General features: G+C 40.6%; 2 protein-coding genes across 3 annotated transcripts; both read left to right on the top strand.

Moving 5' to 3' along the window:
• The first annotated feature begins 656 nt into the window (after positions 1-656).
• Positions 657-2,204, top strand: LOC104456876 (DNA-3-methyladenine glycosylase 1). The gene is made up of 2 exons (XM_010071757.3): positions 657-665; positions 959-2,204. The coding sequence occupies exons 1-2, from the start codon at positions 657-659 to the stop codon at positions 1,997-1,999; spliced, it is 1,050 nt and encodes a 349-aa protein (XP_010070059.2). The 3' UTR covers positions 2,000-2,204.
• A 13,431-nt stretch (positions 2,205-15,635) lies between these two features.
• LOC104456877 lies at positions 15,636-18,119 on the top strand. 2 transcript variants are annotated; one of them, XM_010071759.3, is made up of 2 exons: positions 15,636-16,129; positions 16,404-17,173. In XM_010071759.3, the coding sequence occupies exon 1, from the start codon at positions 15,800-15,802 to the stop codon at positions 16,121-16,123; it is 324 nt and encodes a 107-aa protein (XP_010070061.2). In that variant the 5' UTR covers positions 15,636-15,799; the 3' UTR covers positions 16,124-16,129; positions 16,404-17,173. The 2 variants fall into 2 exon arrangements, with proteins under 2 accessions (XP_010070061.2, XP_010070060.2); XM_010071758.3 differs by lacking the exon at positions 16,404-17,173 and adding an exon at positions 17,180-18,119 and having other exon boundaries at positions 15,638-16,129.
• The last annotated feature ends 626 nt before the right edge of the window (positions 18,120-18,745 follow it).

Genomic DNA, 18,745 nt, shown 5'->3' with positions numbered 1-18,745 from the left:
CGGTGACAGGCAAGCCTCAAGCTTGCTGGCGAGCATGAGGCTCGCCCATCTCTAGTGAGCTCAAGCTTGTGGCTCGCTAGATCGGCGAGCGCGAGCCTCACTAGATTGACGAGCTTCGAGCTTGCCGGTCTCGCTACTCACTAGATCGGTGAGCCTCGAGCTCGTTGGTGAGCACAATTAGCGAGTGGCGAGTGCCTATGGCCGGCAACCGGCCAAGAAGAAGAAGAGAAAATAAAGAAAAGAGAAAGAAAATAAAATAAATGAAAAATAGTGTATGGAGGAAAAATATTTTCCTTACTGAATAGCGAAAAATATTTTCCACTTCATTTTCAAGTTTCACCCAAACACTAGAAAATAATTATATATATTTTTTAAAATGACTTTTTGAAAAATATTTTCTGGAAATGTCACATTTTCCGCGAAACAAACGGACCCTTAATGAAAAAACCCAGTCCGACTTGGTTGAGCCTAAGACAAGTGCAACTTGACCTGAATATTTTTATATAAGAATATAACGGTATGTGGGCTTGGGCCAAGATTCGACTTCGGCCTTATGGCCCAACCTTATTCGGCTTGAGCCGCCCAATGATCACCTCTACTATTCATCCATCCATCCATAGCCACTGACACGTGGGCTTGGATCTTCTTCAACTCCAATGGGCTTTGTAACCTTTAAATTGGGCTTGTTTTGCTCTGCATTTCCCTGGACCTGTGGGCCTCTCACTCCTGTCCACAGGCTCGGTATTTGTCGAACATTCAATTATAAAAATTCGTTGCTTTCAATGTCCCATTTCAAATGTACCATCCCTCTCTCCTGTCATATGTAATACTATATTGGATACTTATCAAGCACGACTCCTCTTTAATAACACCCTCGTCATTTTATATTAACTATTCCTTTGATATTCCTCGTCTTAAAATAATCTCCTCCCCCCAATTCCTTGGCCATCAAGATTAGTCTTGTCCTATTAATTTTGACCAGAAGGCAAGGCTGCTTTCTTCATCTCTTGAACTCTCAAAATCTCAAAAAGCCCTTCCCCCATCAGCAGCAAGAAAAGCTCCAATTCTTTTTTTTTCTTCTCATTGTTTCACCTTTCAAATTGCTGATGAGAAGATCCAGCAGAATCCCACCTCGACCCCATCCTCCCCGCCGCCACCACCCGCCGCCGCGACCGCCGCCGCCGCGTCCAAGATCCCGTTCCGGCCCCGCAAGACCCGGAAGCTCACGAACCAACGGCTGGACCCCGAAACCGCCGCCGCCGCCTTCCCTTCCCGTTCTCGCCGCCCCCGAATCCTCAAACCCCTGTCTTCCGACGGCGAGATCGAGCTCGCCCTCGGCCACCTCCGCCGCGCCGACCCTTTGCTCTCCGCCCTCATAGGCTCCCTCGAGGCCCCCACCTTCGCCTCCTCGGCCCGCCCTTTCCTCGCCCTCGCCAGGAGCATCCTCTACCAGCAGCTGGCCACCAAGGCCGCCCAGACCATCTACGCGCGCTTCCTCGCGCTCTTCGGCGGCGGCGGCGGCGGCGGCGAGGACGGCGAGGACGGCGTCTCCCCCGACTCGCTCCTCGCGCTCTCGCCCCAGCAGCTGCGGCAGGCCGGGGTCTCCGGCCGCAAAGCCGGGTACCTCCACGACCTCGCCGAGAATTTCAGGAGCGGCGCGCTGTCGGACGAGTCGATTCTCGAGATGGAGGACGAGGCTCTCCTGACCGCGCTGACGAGGGTCAAGGGAATCGGGGTCTGGTCGGTTCATATGTTCATGATGTTCTCGCTCCACCGGCCTGACGTCTTGCCCGTGGGTGATCTCGGAGTGAGGAAGGGCGTGCAGGCAATGCACGAGCTCAAGGAGCTGCCTAAGCCACTGGAGATGGAGGAGCTCTGCGAGAAGTGGAGGCCTTATAGGTCTGTCGGGTCTTGGTACATGTGGAGGCTCATGGAGTCCAAGGCCGCAGCCGCAAAGGCAATGCCGGCTTCGGCGCCTGCTCCGGTGCAGAGTCGATGAAATTGCTTGTTAACGTTGGTCAGCATTGGTAATACTAATCAGCATTCTTTGCAGTTTTCTGCTTCTTGCTGTCCTATGTTGTGCCTTTGTTCCAATCGGTTCTAGTGTATGTTTAAATTAGGTGCCTTTGGAATATTGATGGATTATTTATCAGCCTTCTTGATGATCTTAATCTATGAAGCTGCAAGATGCAGAGGTTTTACCTGAAAAAAAGTCGATACCTTTGTTGCGCGCGGGTTCCTGGTTTTGAGACATTTAGATGTTTCCTGATACAGGAATGCATCACTTTGCAGTTTGCATATGATAATTTGAATGAGAAAACATATGGATTCCCGATAATCAACTTGCCCTGTTCTAATCCACATGGAACTCTGCGGTGAAGGTGCATCGTATGTACTGCTTAGGCGAAACTGATTTGCCATCTAGCGGCCTTTAATTAAGCAGCGAGGACTGGAATTGTTTCCATATTCAGATGCTTCTTTGGGGGAGATGAATCAAATTGAGCTTTCTTTTATACTAGCTACTAAGGGGCTGTAATCAATATCCCATATCCATTGTTGGGGTCAAAATGTTTAAATTTGTGGCTCGCGTGTTTGGCTGAACTTTGAAGCAACTCATCTCAATCCATGCTCAGCTTATTGACAAGGTGCGCGCACGCTTATGTTTGATATCCTGTCAAACTGAGTAGGTCGATTTTCTTGCCTGGAAGACTTGTATCTGAATCGCGACATCGTCGCCATTGGTTTAATGTGTAGCTGCTGCGGTACATCTTGAAGCATTTATATTTGTGACGACATGATGAGACTCTCACGCGGTAAGATCATCCATTTTGACCATATCAATCCCCGGTAAAGAAAGGAAATAAGTATTGCATTAAAGAACATAAGAGTCTTCAGACATGGAAACAATGTCGACGAAAATGTCGTTTAATGTTTGCTAACTACTTATAAGACCAATATATTTGCATAGCTAATGCCTTTGATTTTAGGGAACTTGTTGAGCATCTTTGGTGATTCAAAAGAATTTATTCGTGGGACTTGCGTAAAATTCCATTGGATTTGCTTATCACCGAAAAATGATTCATAAATGATGAGTTAGAAAATTATTTTGCTCCTCGCTCCGCCTCTGCTTTTTTTTTTTTTTAAAGTCGACAATTAAGGTTGAACTCCCATGATCAAATTGATACTAACCATAAGTTACCAAGTCAAGTGCCTCCGCATTTCAATCCTTTTTAGCACGTCAAGTGCTGGCTGATAATCAAATAAGTAAAAATGTCGTTTACCATGCAAAAAGAAAACAACAAAGGAAGGAAAGATAAGATCAATGTAAGCAAATGGTATAAGTAAGAAATAGAGAACTATAAAATTCAGTGTTCAGGAATGTACAGGCAGTAATTTCCATCTCTAATAAGGTAACCCAAGGATGGATCAAACACCAAATGATCAATCCTACCATGACCAGGCTAGCTTGTGTAGCGCACTCGAAGTACCGAGTGATCGGAAGCTCGTTTGTGTAATCCCAGTTCCCAAACGCCGGAATCTGTCCACTCCTTTTGTGATTATTCTCCTTAGTTGGTGCACCGAACACAAAAAAAAGTAACTCTACACCCAAAAAAAAAAAAAATACAGAACTTGCTGACAAAGAGACAGATCACAAGAGTAATATGATGGAAGCTTACTTCCTTTCCACACACCCCAGCACAAGAAGCTAAGAAGAGAGAGAGTGGAAGATAGAGTGAGAACTGAGAACAGAGGACAGAGAGAAAAATGAGCTGATCTTTCTCTAGGCTTTTGGGTAATCTGCAAGCTTGAGAGTGCTCCAAGCTCAGACGGTATAGCCTGGGAGCAAATTCCCCCGATCTCTAGCTCGGTCAATCGGGTTAGGTTCCCAAGCACGACAGGTACGATGCCCAAGAGCTTGTTTATGAGATAGAGATGGATAAATTTCTTAGCGTATGTGTGTGGCGAAATTTTATTTTGAGATTTCGGGAAAAAAAAAACGTTATAATAGTGTTAAGTGAAATGCTACAAGTGCTTTGTTGGACAGTTTTTAATAGCTTAAGTTTTTTTTTTTTTTTGGTCGGATATTCTAACTAGTGAGATTCCGTCCCTACTTTATTTCGTGAGTGTGACCTATGTTCGTAAATTTCACATGCAGTATAGTTTTTGAGTCAAACATTTTAAAACAATATCAAAGTGAGATTTTCACTCATAACTTTATTTCACACATACAACCCTTATTTGTAGATTTCACATGTAATATAGATTAAATTTTTTGGTTGAACATTCTAATATGATTTTAAGTTAGGTTCCACCAAAATTTATTTCGCCTGGCATCCTTTGCTCATCACTTTTACATGTGGTGCTCTGCCAATTCGCACCTCAAAGAGGACCTTGCATTACTTATTTGTGGTATATCAATATGTTTTTAGATACTATGTCGCTTGTATCACTATATTTAATATTAATATCTTTATCAAGCATGACTTCTCTTTAATAACAACCTTGTCATTTTATATTAACTAATTCTTTGTTATTCCTTGTCTTAAAATAATATCATTTTCCCCTTTCCCTCCATTATTTCCTTGGGAATCGACATGGTTGAAATATATGAAAGGACTAGGTGTAAGTGAGAAGATTCTGGTTGAAATATAAGAAAGGACTAGGTATATTAATATTTACCCCATTAATTTTCCTAATCGGTTTCGTTGGTACAAGTGAGAATAAAGGCGGCGGTTGTGCGGCGGTCGTGCAACAGTCATGCGGCGGTCGTGCGGTGGCGGGCGGCGATCGGCGGTCCGTGAATAAGAAGAAAAAATAAATAAATACAAAAATTTATAAAAATTTTACCAAACTCGTATTAATTCATAATCAAAGCCCATATCTTAGTACTTGGCCCAACTTCTTTTAGTGTACATCGACATCTTAGCAATGTATTATCTCATATTAGTTTAGAATCAAAGCCCATATCTTCATGCCTGGCCCATTTTCTATTATAGAAAATCAACTGAACTCTGTCTTCTTTCCTGATGAAATTGGGTGGTGGGTCAACCTTGTAGCTAGTAGGCTGACGTAGTAGCTAGTAGGTCTTACTGGGCCTATTGGATGTTACAAAGCTGTTTATATTTCTTGGTGGTGAATTACAGGAACTCGAGACCTTAGATAACTTAGCCAATTCTGCTCTATATCTATCACAGGGTAAGTTGTCTCTTGAATTCATACTTTGTTTGGAATTAGATGAAAATCACGCTCATGAGTTGGAAGTTCCTTGGAAATTTGTAGGGCATTCATGAACCAGGTCTTTTATTCCGTTGGCCTGAAAAATTCCGCGCCCACAATTGCATGTGCATTGAGTAATCTACTCCCGGCCATGATATTCCTCTTTGCACTGATCTTCAGGTGCGCTGTATTTAGTGTTTTTTTTTTCCTTATCGTATGAATGCTGTTTTGGAACTAGTGGTCAATAGGTGATCAGTTTTGAACAGTCTGTTTGCTCACATTTTCCATGATTCTTCTACAGGCAAGAATCACTTAAAATCAAGTCTAATGCAGGGAAGGCGAAGGTGATTGGGACGCTCATTTGTGTGGGCGGAGCCATGCTGCTTTTGTTTTACCTTGGACCCAACATTGAGATTGGTCACTCGGGATTTAATTGATTTAATTGGATGTATGCTACAAAATTGACGGCCCAACACCCCACCGTCAATGGCAACATCTTGCTAGGACCTGACCTTCTCTTTCCTAGCACAACTGCATAGGTAGTATGGTTCATCCTCCAAGTAAGTGAAGCATTCTTTTGATTTCTACTGCCGAATCATTTTTTTTTTCAATCGTTGGGTTCAATTTCCTTATGTTATTTCATGGTGCATTCAGGCAAAACTGAAAGCCAAGCTCCCAGCACCTTATACTACAATGACGTTGGTGTGCCTCATGGCTAGCATTGAGTGTGCAGCCATTGGGGCAGCTATCGAACACTGCCTCGCAGCATGGTCATTGAGGTCCGGAATCCGGCTTGTCTCGGCTCTTTATGCAGTAAGTTGTCGTGTCCTTTATCAAACTGATTTATTAGAAAAATTTGTGCACGAAAGTAATTCTAATTAGAATTTAAATTCAGGGTTGCATATGTTCTGCCATGGCATTTTGCATCACGTCCTGGTGCATTGAAAGAAAGGGTCCTCTCTACACTGCAGTCTTCACCCCTTTGTTGCTGGTCATCATGGCCATCTTGAGCTGGACACTTCTGAGAGAGACAATTACTACTGGAGTGTATGTATCCGACTGTGTTACAAGTGAGAAGAAAATAGGTGAAAGGAGGTATCTTATCTGTCATAGTACAAGATCCCCTAGTCTTCGACAAAGTATTTCATGAAAATTCTGGTTGAAATATATGAAATGACTAGGTGTAAGTGAGAAGACTCTGGTTGAAATGTAAGAAAGGACTAGGTATATTACCTCTACAACGCTTACTAGATGAAGATTATTTAGCAAATATTTACCCCATTTATTTTCCTAATCGGTTTCGTAGGTACAAGTGAGAATAAAGGCGATGGTTGGTGGCGACGGTCGATGGTCGTGCAGCGGTCGTGCCGCGGTCGTGCGGCGGCGGGCGGCGATCGGTTGTCCGTGAATAAGAATAAAAAACAAATAAATACAAAAATTTATAAATTTTTACTAAACGCATTTCTATTTTTTTTTTCTATTCCAAGAATATAAATTTTGTACTATTAGCAAACTCCTCATTTTACTCAGAAATTATTCCCGGAGTAGAAATAGAAAAAAACTCTTTATGAAAAGAAATAGTTCCCCGAAATAGAAACATTGCCATGCACACCTTAAACTGCCTTGCCATCAAGAGGACTCCTCATCCATCAGCCCTCTCGAACCACTTCTGCCCCAAAAACAGCCTCTCTCTTAAATGCTGCTGCCCATTCTAACTTGTTAAAAAAACACTGGATTTTGGTAATTTGCTAGAACGGAAGTCACTTAGGCTGCACACGACGATGGAATAGGGATTAAAAAAGAGAAATGGGTTTGAAAATTCGAATGATGAGGCATACAAGTCTCTACAAGCGCTTCTCCTCTCTCCCTCTCTCTCGCTCTCTCCTTCCACTTGCTTTGTCTCCTCTCTGCAAGCTACCTTCCTCTCTCTCTCTCTCCGAAACTCTTCCAAAGAAGAGGAGAAAGCTAGAGAGAAACAGAGGAAAATGGTCAGCCTCGACTTCCTCCCCTTCCTGGGCATGATTGTTTTTCCAACTGGGGTTTGCAGGCATGGACATTACTTCTAAGCTAGCATTGGATAGCGGTATGAGCCCATTTGTGCTCGTGACGTATCACCAGATCTTTGCTGCCGTCGCCACTACCCCCTTGCCTTGCTCTGAGAGATATAAGTCCACGAGCAACCACATCTGTGAAATGTCTAGCTTTGATGAAGTATTTGAAACTGCAGCACCTGGACAACGATTTAGCAAATATTTATCCCATTTATTTTCCTAATTAGTTTCGTTGGTACAAGTGAGAAGAAAATAGGTGAAATGAGGTATCTTAACTGTCATGGTACAAGATCCCCCTAGTCTCCGACAAAGTGTTTCATGAAGATTCTGGTTGAAATATATGAAAGGACTAGGTGTAAGTGAGAAGATTCTGGTTGAAATATAAGAAATGACTAGGTATATTACCTCTGCAACGCTTCTTGGATGAAGACTATTTAGCAAATATTTACCCCATTAATTTTCCTAATCGGTTTCGTTGGTACAAGTGAGAATGAAATATATGAAAGGGCTAGATCTATTATATGTCATTGTACAAAATTAAGCCCCCTAGTCTCAAACCAAGTATTTCATGAAGATTCTGGTGGAAATTAATTTAAGGCCTTCGAGCAATGTATTATCTCATATTAATTCATAATCAAAGCCCATATCTTCGTACTTGGCCCAACTTCTTTTAGTGTACATCGGCATCTTAGCAATGTATTATCTCATATTAGTTTAGAATCAAAGCCCATATCTTCGTGCCTAGCCCATCTTCTATTACAGAATATCAACTGAACTCTGGCTTCTATCCTAATGAAATTGGGTGGTGGGTTGACCTTGTAGCTAGTGGGTCGACGTAGTAGCTAGTAGGCCTTATTGGGCCTATTGGATGTTACAAAGCTGTTTATATTTCCTGGTGGTGAATTACAGGAACTCAAGACCTCAGATAACTTTGCCAATTCTGCACTATATCTATCACAGGATAAGTTGTCTCTTGAATTCATACTTTGTTTGGAATTAGATGAAAATCATGCTCATGAGCTGGAAGTTCCTTGGAAATTTGCAGGGCATTCATGAACCAGGTCTTTTATTCCATTGGCCTGAAAAATTCCACGCCCACAATTGCATGTGCACTGAGTAATCTACTCCTGGCCATGACGTTCCTCTTTGCACTGTTGCACTGATCTTCAGGTGTGTCGTATTCAGTGTTTTTTTTTCCCCTTATCGTACGAATGCCGTTTTGGAAGTAGTGGTCAATAGGCAATTAATTTTGAATAGTCTGTTTGCTCACATTTTCCTTGATTCTTCTACAGGCAAGAATTGCTTAAAATAAAGTCTAATGCAGGGAAGGCGAAGGTGATTGGGACGCTCATTTGTGTGGGAGGAGCCATGCTGCTTTTATTTTACCACGGACCCAACATTGAGATTGGTCACTCGGGATTTAATGATTTAATTGGATGTATGCTACAAAATTGATGGCCCAACACCCCACCGTCAATGGCAACATCTTGCTAGGACCTGACCTTCTCTTTGCTAGCACAACTGCCTGGGCAGTATGGTTCATCCTCCAAGTAAGTGAATCATTCTTTTGATTTCTACTGTCAAATCATTTTCTTTTTCAATCGTTGGGTTCAAATTCCGTTCCCTAAGAAGTTTTCCTCCAATCTCTATTTGTGCTCTTATTCCAAGTTTCCAAAGTTTTATTATATTCTTTTGCTTCTAGGTATTAGAGCTAGAGATGAAATGCACAAATTCCGATCAATAACTAGTTCATTTAGATTATCTTTTTATATTGCAAGATTTGAGGAATCTAGTGGAGAATTACTACACTAAAGTGGCCGATGTTGAAGCATTCGATGCTTAAAGAAAAGGAAGAGAAAGACTTATTCATAGAGTCTCCAAAGAAAGATCACAAAGCATAGTAAGCCATAGAGGAAACAATATTTGAAAAAGTATCGAGCATAGAGGCTATAAAAAGTAGTGTGGGATATTTGGCAACAATCTTACAAATGTGATAATAATGTTAGATGGGCGCAGCTTCAAACAATTTGAGGAGATTTTAAGTTTTTGTGTGTGAATGATTCTGAATTCAAGTTTTTGCACGTGAATGACTTTGAATTAATCTTGGCATACTTTGATCATATGCTATAACCAATTAAGGGTCGAAGGAAATGTGTTAGCCCTGATGTTGGAGCAATTGATGGGTTCATTCTGCTCGCATGAGCAAAGAATAAATTAAAATTCCATAAATTCAAATATCAAGCAAGCATTGCAGAGTCATGTTGCTCAATCAAGTTTAGAAGGTTGTCAAGGTAGTCGAGGTCATGGAGGCAGTGGAGGATGCGGAGGTGGAAACTATATTCCATTGGAAAATATTAAACATGTGACAAATCAAAGGTCGAGTGTTTTAAGTGCAACATATTCAAACATTGCAAATCCCAATACTAAGCAAAGGTGGCATACAAACTAGTGGAACAGGCACGTTCCATTGATATTTGAAAGGAATTGTTCTTGCAGTTGGATAAGACGGCTCATGTGAAGCCAACTTTAAAAAAAAAAAAAATCCGTAATAGGTAAATGTAACATTGATATCAAGTCAAAAGATGATACAATGTTATTATTGCATATGTTTACTTTGTGCCAAGATTATTTTGCAATTTGTTAAGTGTTTATCAACTTTCAAAAAGGCCACAAAGTACACATTGAAAATAGAGGTTGCAACATTGTATTGTTAAACAATAGGGTTGACTCCAAGGATTCAAATGACAAAGAACTAGATGTTCCCTTTGACTCTTCAAATGAAGAATCTTAGAGTTTTCAAGAGATGATGAAAGATAGTAGCTGGCTGTGGTATTTTTGATTTATTCATCTAAATTTTTGTGGACTAAAATTACTTATCTAGAAAAAGGTGGTCACTAGTATGCCTCTGATTGATAGCCCTGATCGCTCATGCGAAGAATGTTTTGTTGGAAAACAACATTGAGAATCATTTCTAGCTTGAAAAGCTAGAATATCAAAACAACCTTTGAAGTTGCCACATACAAATATTTGTGGTCTTTTTGAGCTCGAATCATTGGGACAAACAAGGTACATGCTAATTTTTGTGGATAATTTTACTAGAATAATATGGGTATATTTGAAAAGAGAAGAATTTGAAATTTTTGGCAAATTTAAACAATTTAAAGTTTATGTTGAAAAACATAATGGCTTTAATATAAATATGTTGAATTTGATAAATATTTTATAATTCATGGAGTGAAATGTCATTTAATTGTTAGCTATATTCCTTAGCAAAATGGTATTGTAGAAAGAAATAACAAGATAATTTTTTAAATGGCAAAAAGTATGCTAAAAGCTAAAAATTTAGACAAAAAGTTTTGGGCAAAAGCCGTTGCATGTGCTGTGCTTGTGCTAAACAATTGTCTAATGATGAGGGTTCTTGAAGGAACCCTAAAAGAGGCGTGGAGTGGTCAAAGGCCAGATGTTTCTTTCTTACAAGTATTTGCTTTCGTGGTAGATCTCCATATACTAGATGAATAGAGAAAAAAGTTGGATAACAAAAACTAGAAGTACATCTTCATCGGCACCATTGGCATGGCTAAGAGTTATAAGCTATTTAATTAAACCATGAGAAGGTAATCATCAACCAAAATGTCCATTTTTGTTTTTTGAAGCTAAAGCTTGGGATTGGAACCAAAAGTTTGACCAAAAAAACATCATTGAAGACGAACCATTGATGGGAGAAATAGGAAAATTTTCAATTAAAGATCCATCACCATTGAAAGATGAACCATTGTTGTACAAGATGAAGTACAAGCTTCACGGTTAGGTTTACCGATATAAAGGCAAGCTAGTCGAAAAATGATACAAGAAAAAGGCCAAGTGTTAATTATTATGAAGTATTTGCACTAGTGGCCCGAATAGGTACCATTCGGATGATCATCGTACTCACAGCTTAGATACATTAAAAGATCCACCAAATGGATGTGAAATCAGCAGCTTTAAATGATTTCCCTGAAGAGAAAGTCTATGTGAAACAATGATCCAGTGAAGGCCCATTACCACTACTTTTCCAGCTTCTTCAAAACCAGCAAGTTCATCGATACATTCCTCCCATTAGTCGTACTTGCATCCATTATGAGAAGAAAATGACCCTACAAGCATGGCCAAGAATGGAAATCAAGTTTATAATCATGTCACAAACTATATAATCAAACGAAGAAGGCATCGTAAGGGTTAAATCACAGATAGTAAGAATGTTTCGCTATATGATACTACCTCCGTCACTGGAGCTTGATATATGTGAATCAACATGAACCTATTAGAGCATGGCTTTCAAAATGCCCCTTTGAGCATATACATTATATCAGGTCAAACACTAATGGTGACATAATAATCATGCACCTTTTTTTTTAATGACTTGATATTTACAAGAAGCTGTGAAAAGATTTTTGTTGAATTCAAGGAGGCTATAACTTGAGATGGTAGATTTATGAATGATGTACTATTTTCTTGGTCTCAAAGGGAACCAGACAAATGATGACATGTTTATTTTATATCAAAAATATGCTAATGATATTTTTATATTTTGAAGTGATTCCCTTTTAACCAAGCTAAGGATCCAAGGTAGCCCCTGGTTTACAAGATGGAATCGCTCAAATTAATACATACTCCCATAACAAAAACAACAGAGCTGTTTATTTTATATCAAAATAAAAAAGAAACCAATGAACTAGTAAATTAATACAGACCCATAACAAAACAACAGAGCTGAAAAAAGAAACCGGTGAACTAGTTTTTTTTTTTTTTAAGTATCGTTGATAGTTTAAGATTTTAGCTTCTATTAGGCCAAATAATACTTATTGGCCGGGAAATAATAAGTCAGTTTACAGAGAAATCATTCCCATTTTATATGTATGCAGCAAAAATATTTTATGGTTTCTTGGTGGAAGTCATGATCATGGAATTTTATATTCTTATATCAATAATTTTAGTTTGGTGGGGTTACACAAATAGCAATTGGGCAGATGATATCGAGACTAGAAATAGTATTTCTCAAAACGCATTCGTTCTCAAATCAGGAGCTGGGTCCTTGAAAAAACAAGTCATTGCACTGTCTATAACTGAAGCAAAATACATAGCATTAAATTCGAGGGCATGTCAAGCAATATGGCTTTGTAGGATGCTGTGTGAATTAATGCATGGACAACCAAGTCCTTCCAAAATAGTATGTGATGATAAATCGGCTATTACATTAGCAAAGAATCTTGTTCTTCGCAGCAAGAGAAAACAAATTGATATCAAATATCACTAAATTTGCGAGCAAGTCAACAATGGTGATTTTAGGCCAAATTTCTATAGACCAAAAGTTTAGATTGTAGATATTTTGATGAAACCATTATGGTGGATTTCTTTGAAAAATTTAAAATCAAGCTTCGTGTTATTGAATTTCAAAGTCATTTTTAAGGGAGACTGTTGGGATAATAAAAAATTGATTATTGGTGAGATTGAGCACGTCATTTGTTGGATGAGAAGGCTGCAAGCATTAAAGAAGAGTCCTAAAGATTTCGATTTGTTTTTTTTTTTTTTTTTTTTTGACAAATTAAGTTATTTTTTTTTTATTAATGATTTGTGGGCTGTTTATTTCTGCTTTATAAGATGTTATCATTGTCATTTGTGAGTTTCAATTCCTATATAAAAGGATGAAGGTATGAGTTGTATATCAAGCCATATGCAGTAGCCCCAAAGAGAAGGCGTTGTCAATAATTTCTCCCTCTGATATCTATTTGTGCTCTTATTTCAAGTTTCCAAAATTTATTATAACTCTAAATTTATCTTCCTTCTATCATTTTCCGTATTCACACATCTCCGTTGACAAGCCAGCTTCGAATTAGCCACGCAACGACATCCTTGTCAAGCAGCTGTCACACCATCAATTGTATTTTTAGCCCACCAAAACAAGCGCATAAAAAATGGCAGAGCAGCACATAAGTAGCTGGGATTCGATGCCGACCTACATGAAGAATTCATCCAGTAGACTCGCCGTTCGCCATATAACTCAGAAAATCTTCTGAACCCTTTCACCCAGCACGAGTACGAAGACGATATGTAAGGATCGAATCGCACTTCACACTGTCGCTATCGGGGAGAAGGTTCCAACAAGGGTCATAATCTGGGGTGAGAAATATATCATCCGTTGTCGCGTCGGAAGATGGCCCTGCGATGTCGGCCCTTCCGAGGAAGTTGTGGAGTCCGGCGTTGGCAGCCTTTGGTATGAATTCTCATCTGCAAGCGCATTGCCAAATCGAGGTGTTTAAGGAATGAAGATGGGCCAAACCTGCAGGGAAGCAAGATTGGCCAGGCTTGCGCGTGATGGGGAGTTAGTATCGTTGCCAAACCATTCGGTACAAGAGGATCGATGATTTGGCATTTTCGTCGTTAGAGAAGATCGCAGAGGAACTTTGCACGAGCTACATTATATGCGAAACCCTTTGTACGGAAAAAGATAAACTGGTACCAGTAAAGCCATAAATGCTCACTGGATTTTGCAGATGATCACCCTTAGCTGCCCCTGGAGCTATCCAATGTCCATGCTTGAATTCTAGCTTCTTGCCTGAAAGCTGAGCAGTGCCCCACAAAGGAAAGCAGTAGACTTTGATATACACAAAGACGTTGATAACTGCGTGCCTACTTTAATTGATGGCAAGATGTAGGCTACTGAGGTCTGTGCAGTGAGAAAAACTTGGGTGAACAAGTACTTGAAAATGGCGGTGAAAACTGAAAAGTAGGCTCTATCTTCTACTACAAAATACTGTTACTTGTGCCACCGTAGTAGTATGTTATTGGAAAGAGCAGTACCATACAAGTGAGTGAAAACACTCCCATTAGGTACGTGCTCACACACACAAGCAGCTGCGTATGGTGGTTCCGGCAGCAGTAGCCCGACGAAGACACTGGATTCCAATGTTGAATACACGGGAGGAAGGTGACCTATAGGCAGATGGAGAAAAACAATACGATATCAAACAGACAGAAATCCACCTGAAGAGTTACCGGTGCTGCAGAAAGTGAGATCAAGGAGCCATTGAAAGGAGAGGAAGCAATTTCGCGCCGTTTCTTGATATAGATTCTTCAAGCTACTCAACGCCGATGATGAGGCGTCGCAAGAAGTTAGAACACCATATGAAAAGAACAGGGAGAGGTCAACCGGATCCCACTAATGAAGAAACAATCTCTAACCCATCCAACTGAGCCAGCAAACGAAGCAGCTCAGAAGTTCGCTTTCCTCCTTGGGAAGCCAAGGGCCCCGTTGAAGTTCTTGGTTCTCCGCATGAACCGACAGGCGCAATCAAATCTGCCTCAACGTCATGTTCTCATCTTGCTTTGAACATCGTCGCGAGGATGCCATCGACCAAAGGATTGTCCTCGAGGCTTATCTACTCTGATTCCAACGGGAGCCAAACCATTCTCCCCTGCGTCACTTACAGCACGATGCCATATGCTCGGTGGCAAGAGCTCCAGAACATAGCTTCCGTAAAGAAATGCTCAACTTCAGCTTCCAGACTTTACTAACCTTGCTCATCATTCTCAAAGATACCTGGTATGCTGATTTGATACTTTGTCTCGTGGAAAGTGGAGTCTGAAATATAATTTTCTAAAAACAATTGCTTGTATAACGAAGCTCTCCACCTCTAATTCCATATAGATTTCTTAATTAGCTACAAGATTCTTTATACATGACGAGTGAAAAATTGAATATTCGGTTAAATTATTATTATTATTTTTAGTTAGATTACTTGGAACCATCATGTTTAAGTGGAAAAATAAAGGATCGTTCGGTCAATCTCGAAGAATTACTCTCAAAATCAGTGTCCGAATCTATTTGATTGGATAAATTAGTTGTTATTACGCATAGTTCTATATCCAAGTGTATGATAGCTACGGCTAAAAACCAATTCAATACGTATTATTTGATGGATCTAACAAATCTTGATTTTGAGGTATTTATGGTATTTTTTCCAACCACTTCTTTTCATCTATATTTTGCCAAAGCATTAAGCAAAACAGGGTGAATATATTCGTTTGGCATTATGACACAAATGTCCTCTAAATTTTAATTTAATGTACAATATCCAACTTTTAATATAATCTCTAAATTTTAATTCAATTTGCATTGTCATCTTTAAAATTTTAATTTCTTCAACATTATTTCTGAATTTTTATAAAATGTTCATTAGTTTAATCTTGAATATCATTCATAAATTAATATTTTCATTTAAATATTTTATATAATTTAAAATTAAATTAAATATAAATAAAAAGTCCATGGAGCATATCAAGTAAATTAAAAATTCAGCCACGACTGTTTACATCATTTTCCCTATCCGGTTTCGTGATTGGCGTCCGGTCCGACCCGGTCCCCTCGACACTTTCCAGCTAAAAGCTCGGAAGCCAAACTCAGACCGCCGCAAACAGCCAGTTCCTTCCGCCGTCGCCGCCGTCGCCGCCGGCTTCGCCCCCGATTCCTCCGACCTCCGTCTTCCCCTCCCCCGATGGCGCTCTCGAGCTCGCCGTCTCCTTCCGCCGCCCGAAGACCAGGGAGGTCCCTGGGGCTCCTCGCCAACGCGAGGAAGCACAAGCACAGCTTCATCCAGTTCGCCGCCATGACCGGGATCCTCCTCCTAAGCCTCCGGTCGCTGGGCCAGAAGTACCGCATCAACAACCTCCTGGAGGACACCTCCGCCCTCAGGGAGGAGCGGGATTCGCTCGCCGACCGCATGGGCAGCGTCAAGCGCGACCTCCGGCGGGAGGCGTCCCTGGACTCCACCGGGTTCCTGGCCGCGCGGCTCCGGCTCCTCTTCGGAGACGAGGAATGATGCGCGGTGAGTCGAGTTATGTCGGTGCCGTCGGGTGATTTCGGTTTGCCTGATTTCTGTTGCTAGGGTTTGAATTGCTATGTGAAAAATTTGGGGATGCTTTTGTCTGATGATTTGCGGCTTTGAGATGGAGTTGCGATTGGAATTAGGAGTGTTTAGATGGTGTCTGATGGGAAATTGTTTGTTTTGCTGGCTTTGCTCGGGTTATTCTGGCTCTTGGGTTTTCAAGATGCTTCATTTCGGTTTCCATTTGATGTGCGTTGTGGTTGATCAATTGCAGCGCCAATTTGATCTTCCTCCTGAGAGATGGTTGACAGCATAGGATGCAGTCGGTAGTCGTGCTGTTCTATTGCGAGTGTTGGTGTAACGAGAAGTGACCTAAGTGCTTAAGCCTTCCTCATGGTCCTGGTCAAAGGAAAGGGGAGTTTGTCAGTGTTCCAATCAGATGTTTTGGACACTTTGTGATGGAATAAGAGATTTTTGGAAGTGAGCTGGTCACCATGATTAGTAATATCCTAATGTTTTATTATAGCTATACTTTGTATTGAGATTTAGGATTTCCTTCATGTTCTGGTTAAAAACAAGAATGAGATAGTGTGAGGGTGTTCTGCAGTCATTCACATCTTGTAAATCCTCAAATGAGCGAGCTTCTTTTTTAACTTTGAACACGCTACAGTGTTTTAAAGCTTACTCGAGGAAGTTGTCTTTCTTTGGCAAAAGGAAATTTACTCACCCGAGCAAAATTGCTTGTGGGAAAAGCATGTTGGATGGTTTCACTTTTTCATAAACTGTTCCAAATTTCATGATGTTTATCATTTGCAATTTGTTGTTCCCCTGAAGGCTTAGAATTTGCGGTTGCTTCTCTATTGTTCCCCTAGAAGTTTGGTTGGCTGTTTCACTTCTTCGTTGGCTTTTTATTACTGTTTTGATTCTCATTCTATCTCACACAAAATTCGACTGGTCAGTAGTTGGATATTATAAATCCCGACGTCTGAAAACTTAAGCATAGAAACGTTATGAGTCAGGCTTGAAGCTTGTAATTTGGTTTTCCTGCAGGTCTCATTCAGTATGCTTTGCATTTCATTGGAAGAGGTGTCAGCAGCAACCAAATTCTTGTGGTTCATTTAGCTCACAAGCTGCAACAGTTGAGATAGTTTCTTTCTTATTTGCAGAGTACTGAATGAGGTGTTTATTTTGAAAAATACATGAGTTCTTGTCTTGGAGATATGATAATGACTTTTGGAAATATCTCACACACGTAGGGATAGTGCACTTGTAACCTGTCGAAGATTGTTAATAAGGTCCATGTGTTGATCATCAGCAAGCAAACTGCAGCTAGTGTTGATGAAGGAACTGGGAGTTAATACCTCAATTTACTGATATTAGTGTTTTAAGGAAATGGTAGAAAGCTTCGATATGGTGGAGAAAAAGAATGGAGAAAGCCCAAAAGAACATGTTTAGTGTAGCCTTACTTGATTAGCATAATGTCATTGCTGCTTTCTATTTTTCTGGCCTGGTGCTGCCTATGGTTTTGGTTATACTGAAGTAGGTAGACATTTTTGTGGCTGTGACCATGAGGGCTTGTCAGTGGACATTTCACAAATGTTTCGTGGGAAGTTTGGACCTGGCATTGTGGCTGGTTCTCGGATTGGTTTGATCTCAATCTCATGCTCATCTAGTAACTAGTGAATCATCAGCTAGCCATTATCCGAAGTCCCTTTGGTGGTTGGGAGAGTAACAGGGAAATCTCTTCTTAGTCGTATCTATAAGATTTTTGTAAACCTGGGTGTTCTGGCTCAATGAAGCTGCTCGGCACATTCTTGAATTCCCTTGAGGATGATTTCCAATGTTGGTCTTTACTTCCTTTGAGGCATTAGTTCTTGATGAATCTCGGTCTGTGGACCAACTAGAATAGGGAAATTTGTAATGAATTGTTCAATTGATGAAGTGGAGCACAAGTATCTAATATAGTCTTCTCGGTCCACTTTAGATTCAACACGCTAACTGCTTCCTTCTTTATTATGGTACTCAAGTATGACTTTTTATCTTCCTCTGTCGAGCGGTCAACAGTCTTTTGCATCCTTTCATTTGGTACTCCCGATATGATGCGGATCGAGCCCATACATTCTTGAAGTTATACATCGCTGATCGCCATCCATTCACCAGAGGTATGCATGCCCACAAGCGAGTAGTGTGTATAGTCTTGTTTCCACTTCAGTTTTGACTTTGCTGGGCTCTACACACCTCTCTCGATCAGCATCTCTGAATGCGCACATTGATACATGAACGCCTCCAAGGCTGTTGCCCCTCATCCTCTGGGAGAACTTGTAGACATGTAGATAGAGTTTGAAGCATATGTGATAGTCCATCCAATCTATCATTAGAAACGTCAATCGCTTAGATTTAGAAAAAGAAAGTAAAAAAGCATAGAAATTGCAGAGAGAAACAGCATAAGTAGGAATTACAGTAACTGTAGCACTCTTCCAGAGAGAGAGAGAGAGAGAGAGAAGGGGGGGGGGGTTTGGAATCCGACAGGAGATAAAGAACTATCACTGTGTCCGGGGTACCTGCAACTCTTTTATTTTAGTTTTGTCCTTCTCTCTTTCTCTCTGATCCTAGAGA

This window comes from Eucalyptus grandis, chromosome 8, assembly GCF_016545825.1.
Source record: "Eucalyptus grandis isolate ANBG69807.140 chromosome 8, ASM1654582v1, whole genome shotgun sequence".
Lineage (NCBI taxonomy): Eukaryota > Viridiplantae > Streptophyta > Magnoliopsida > Myrtales > Myrtaceae > Eucalyptus > Eucalyptus grandis.
This window is presented reverse-complemented; position numbering and strand designations above follow the sequence as displayed.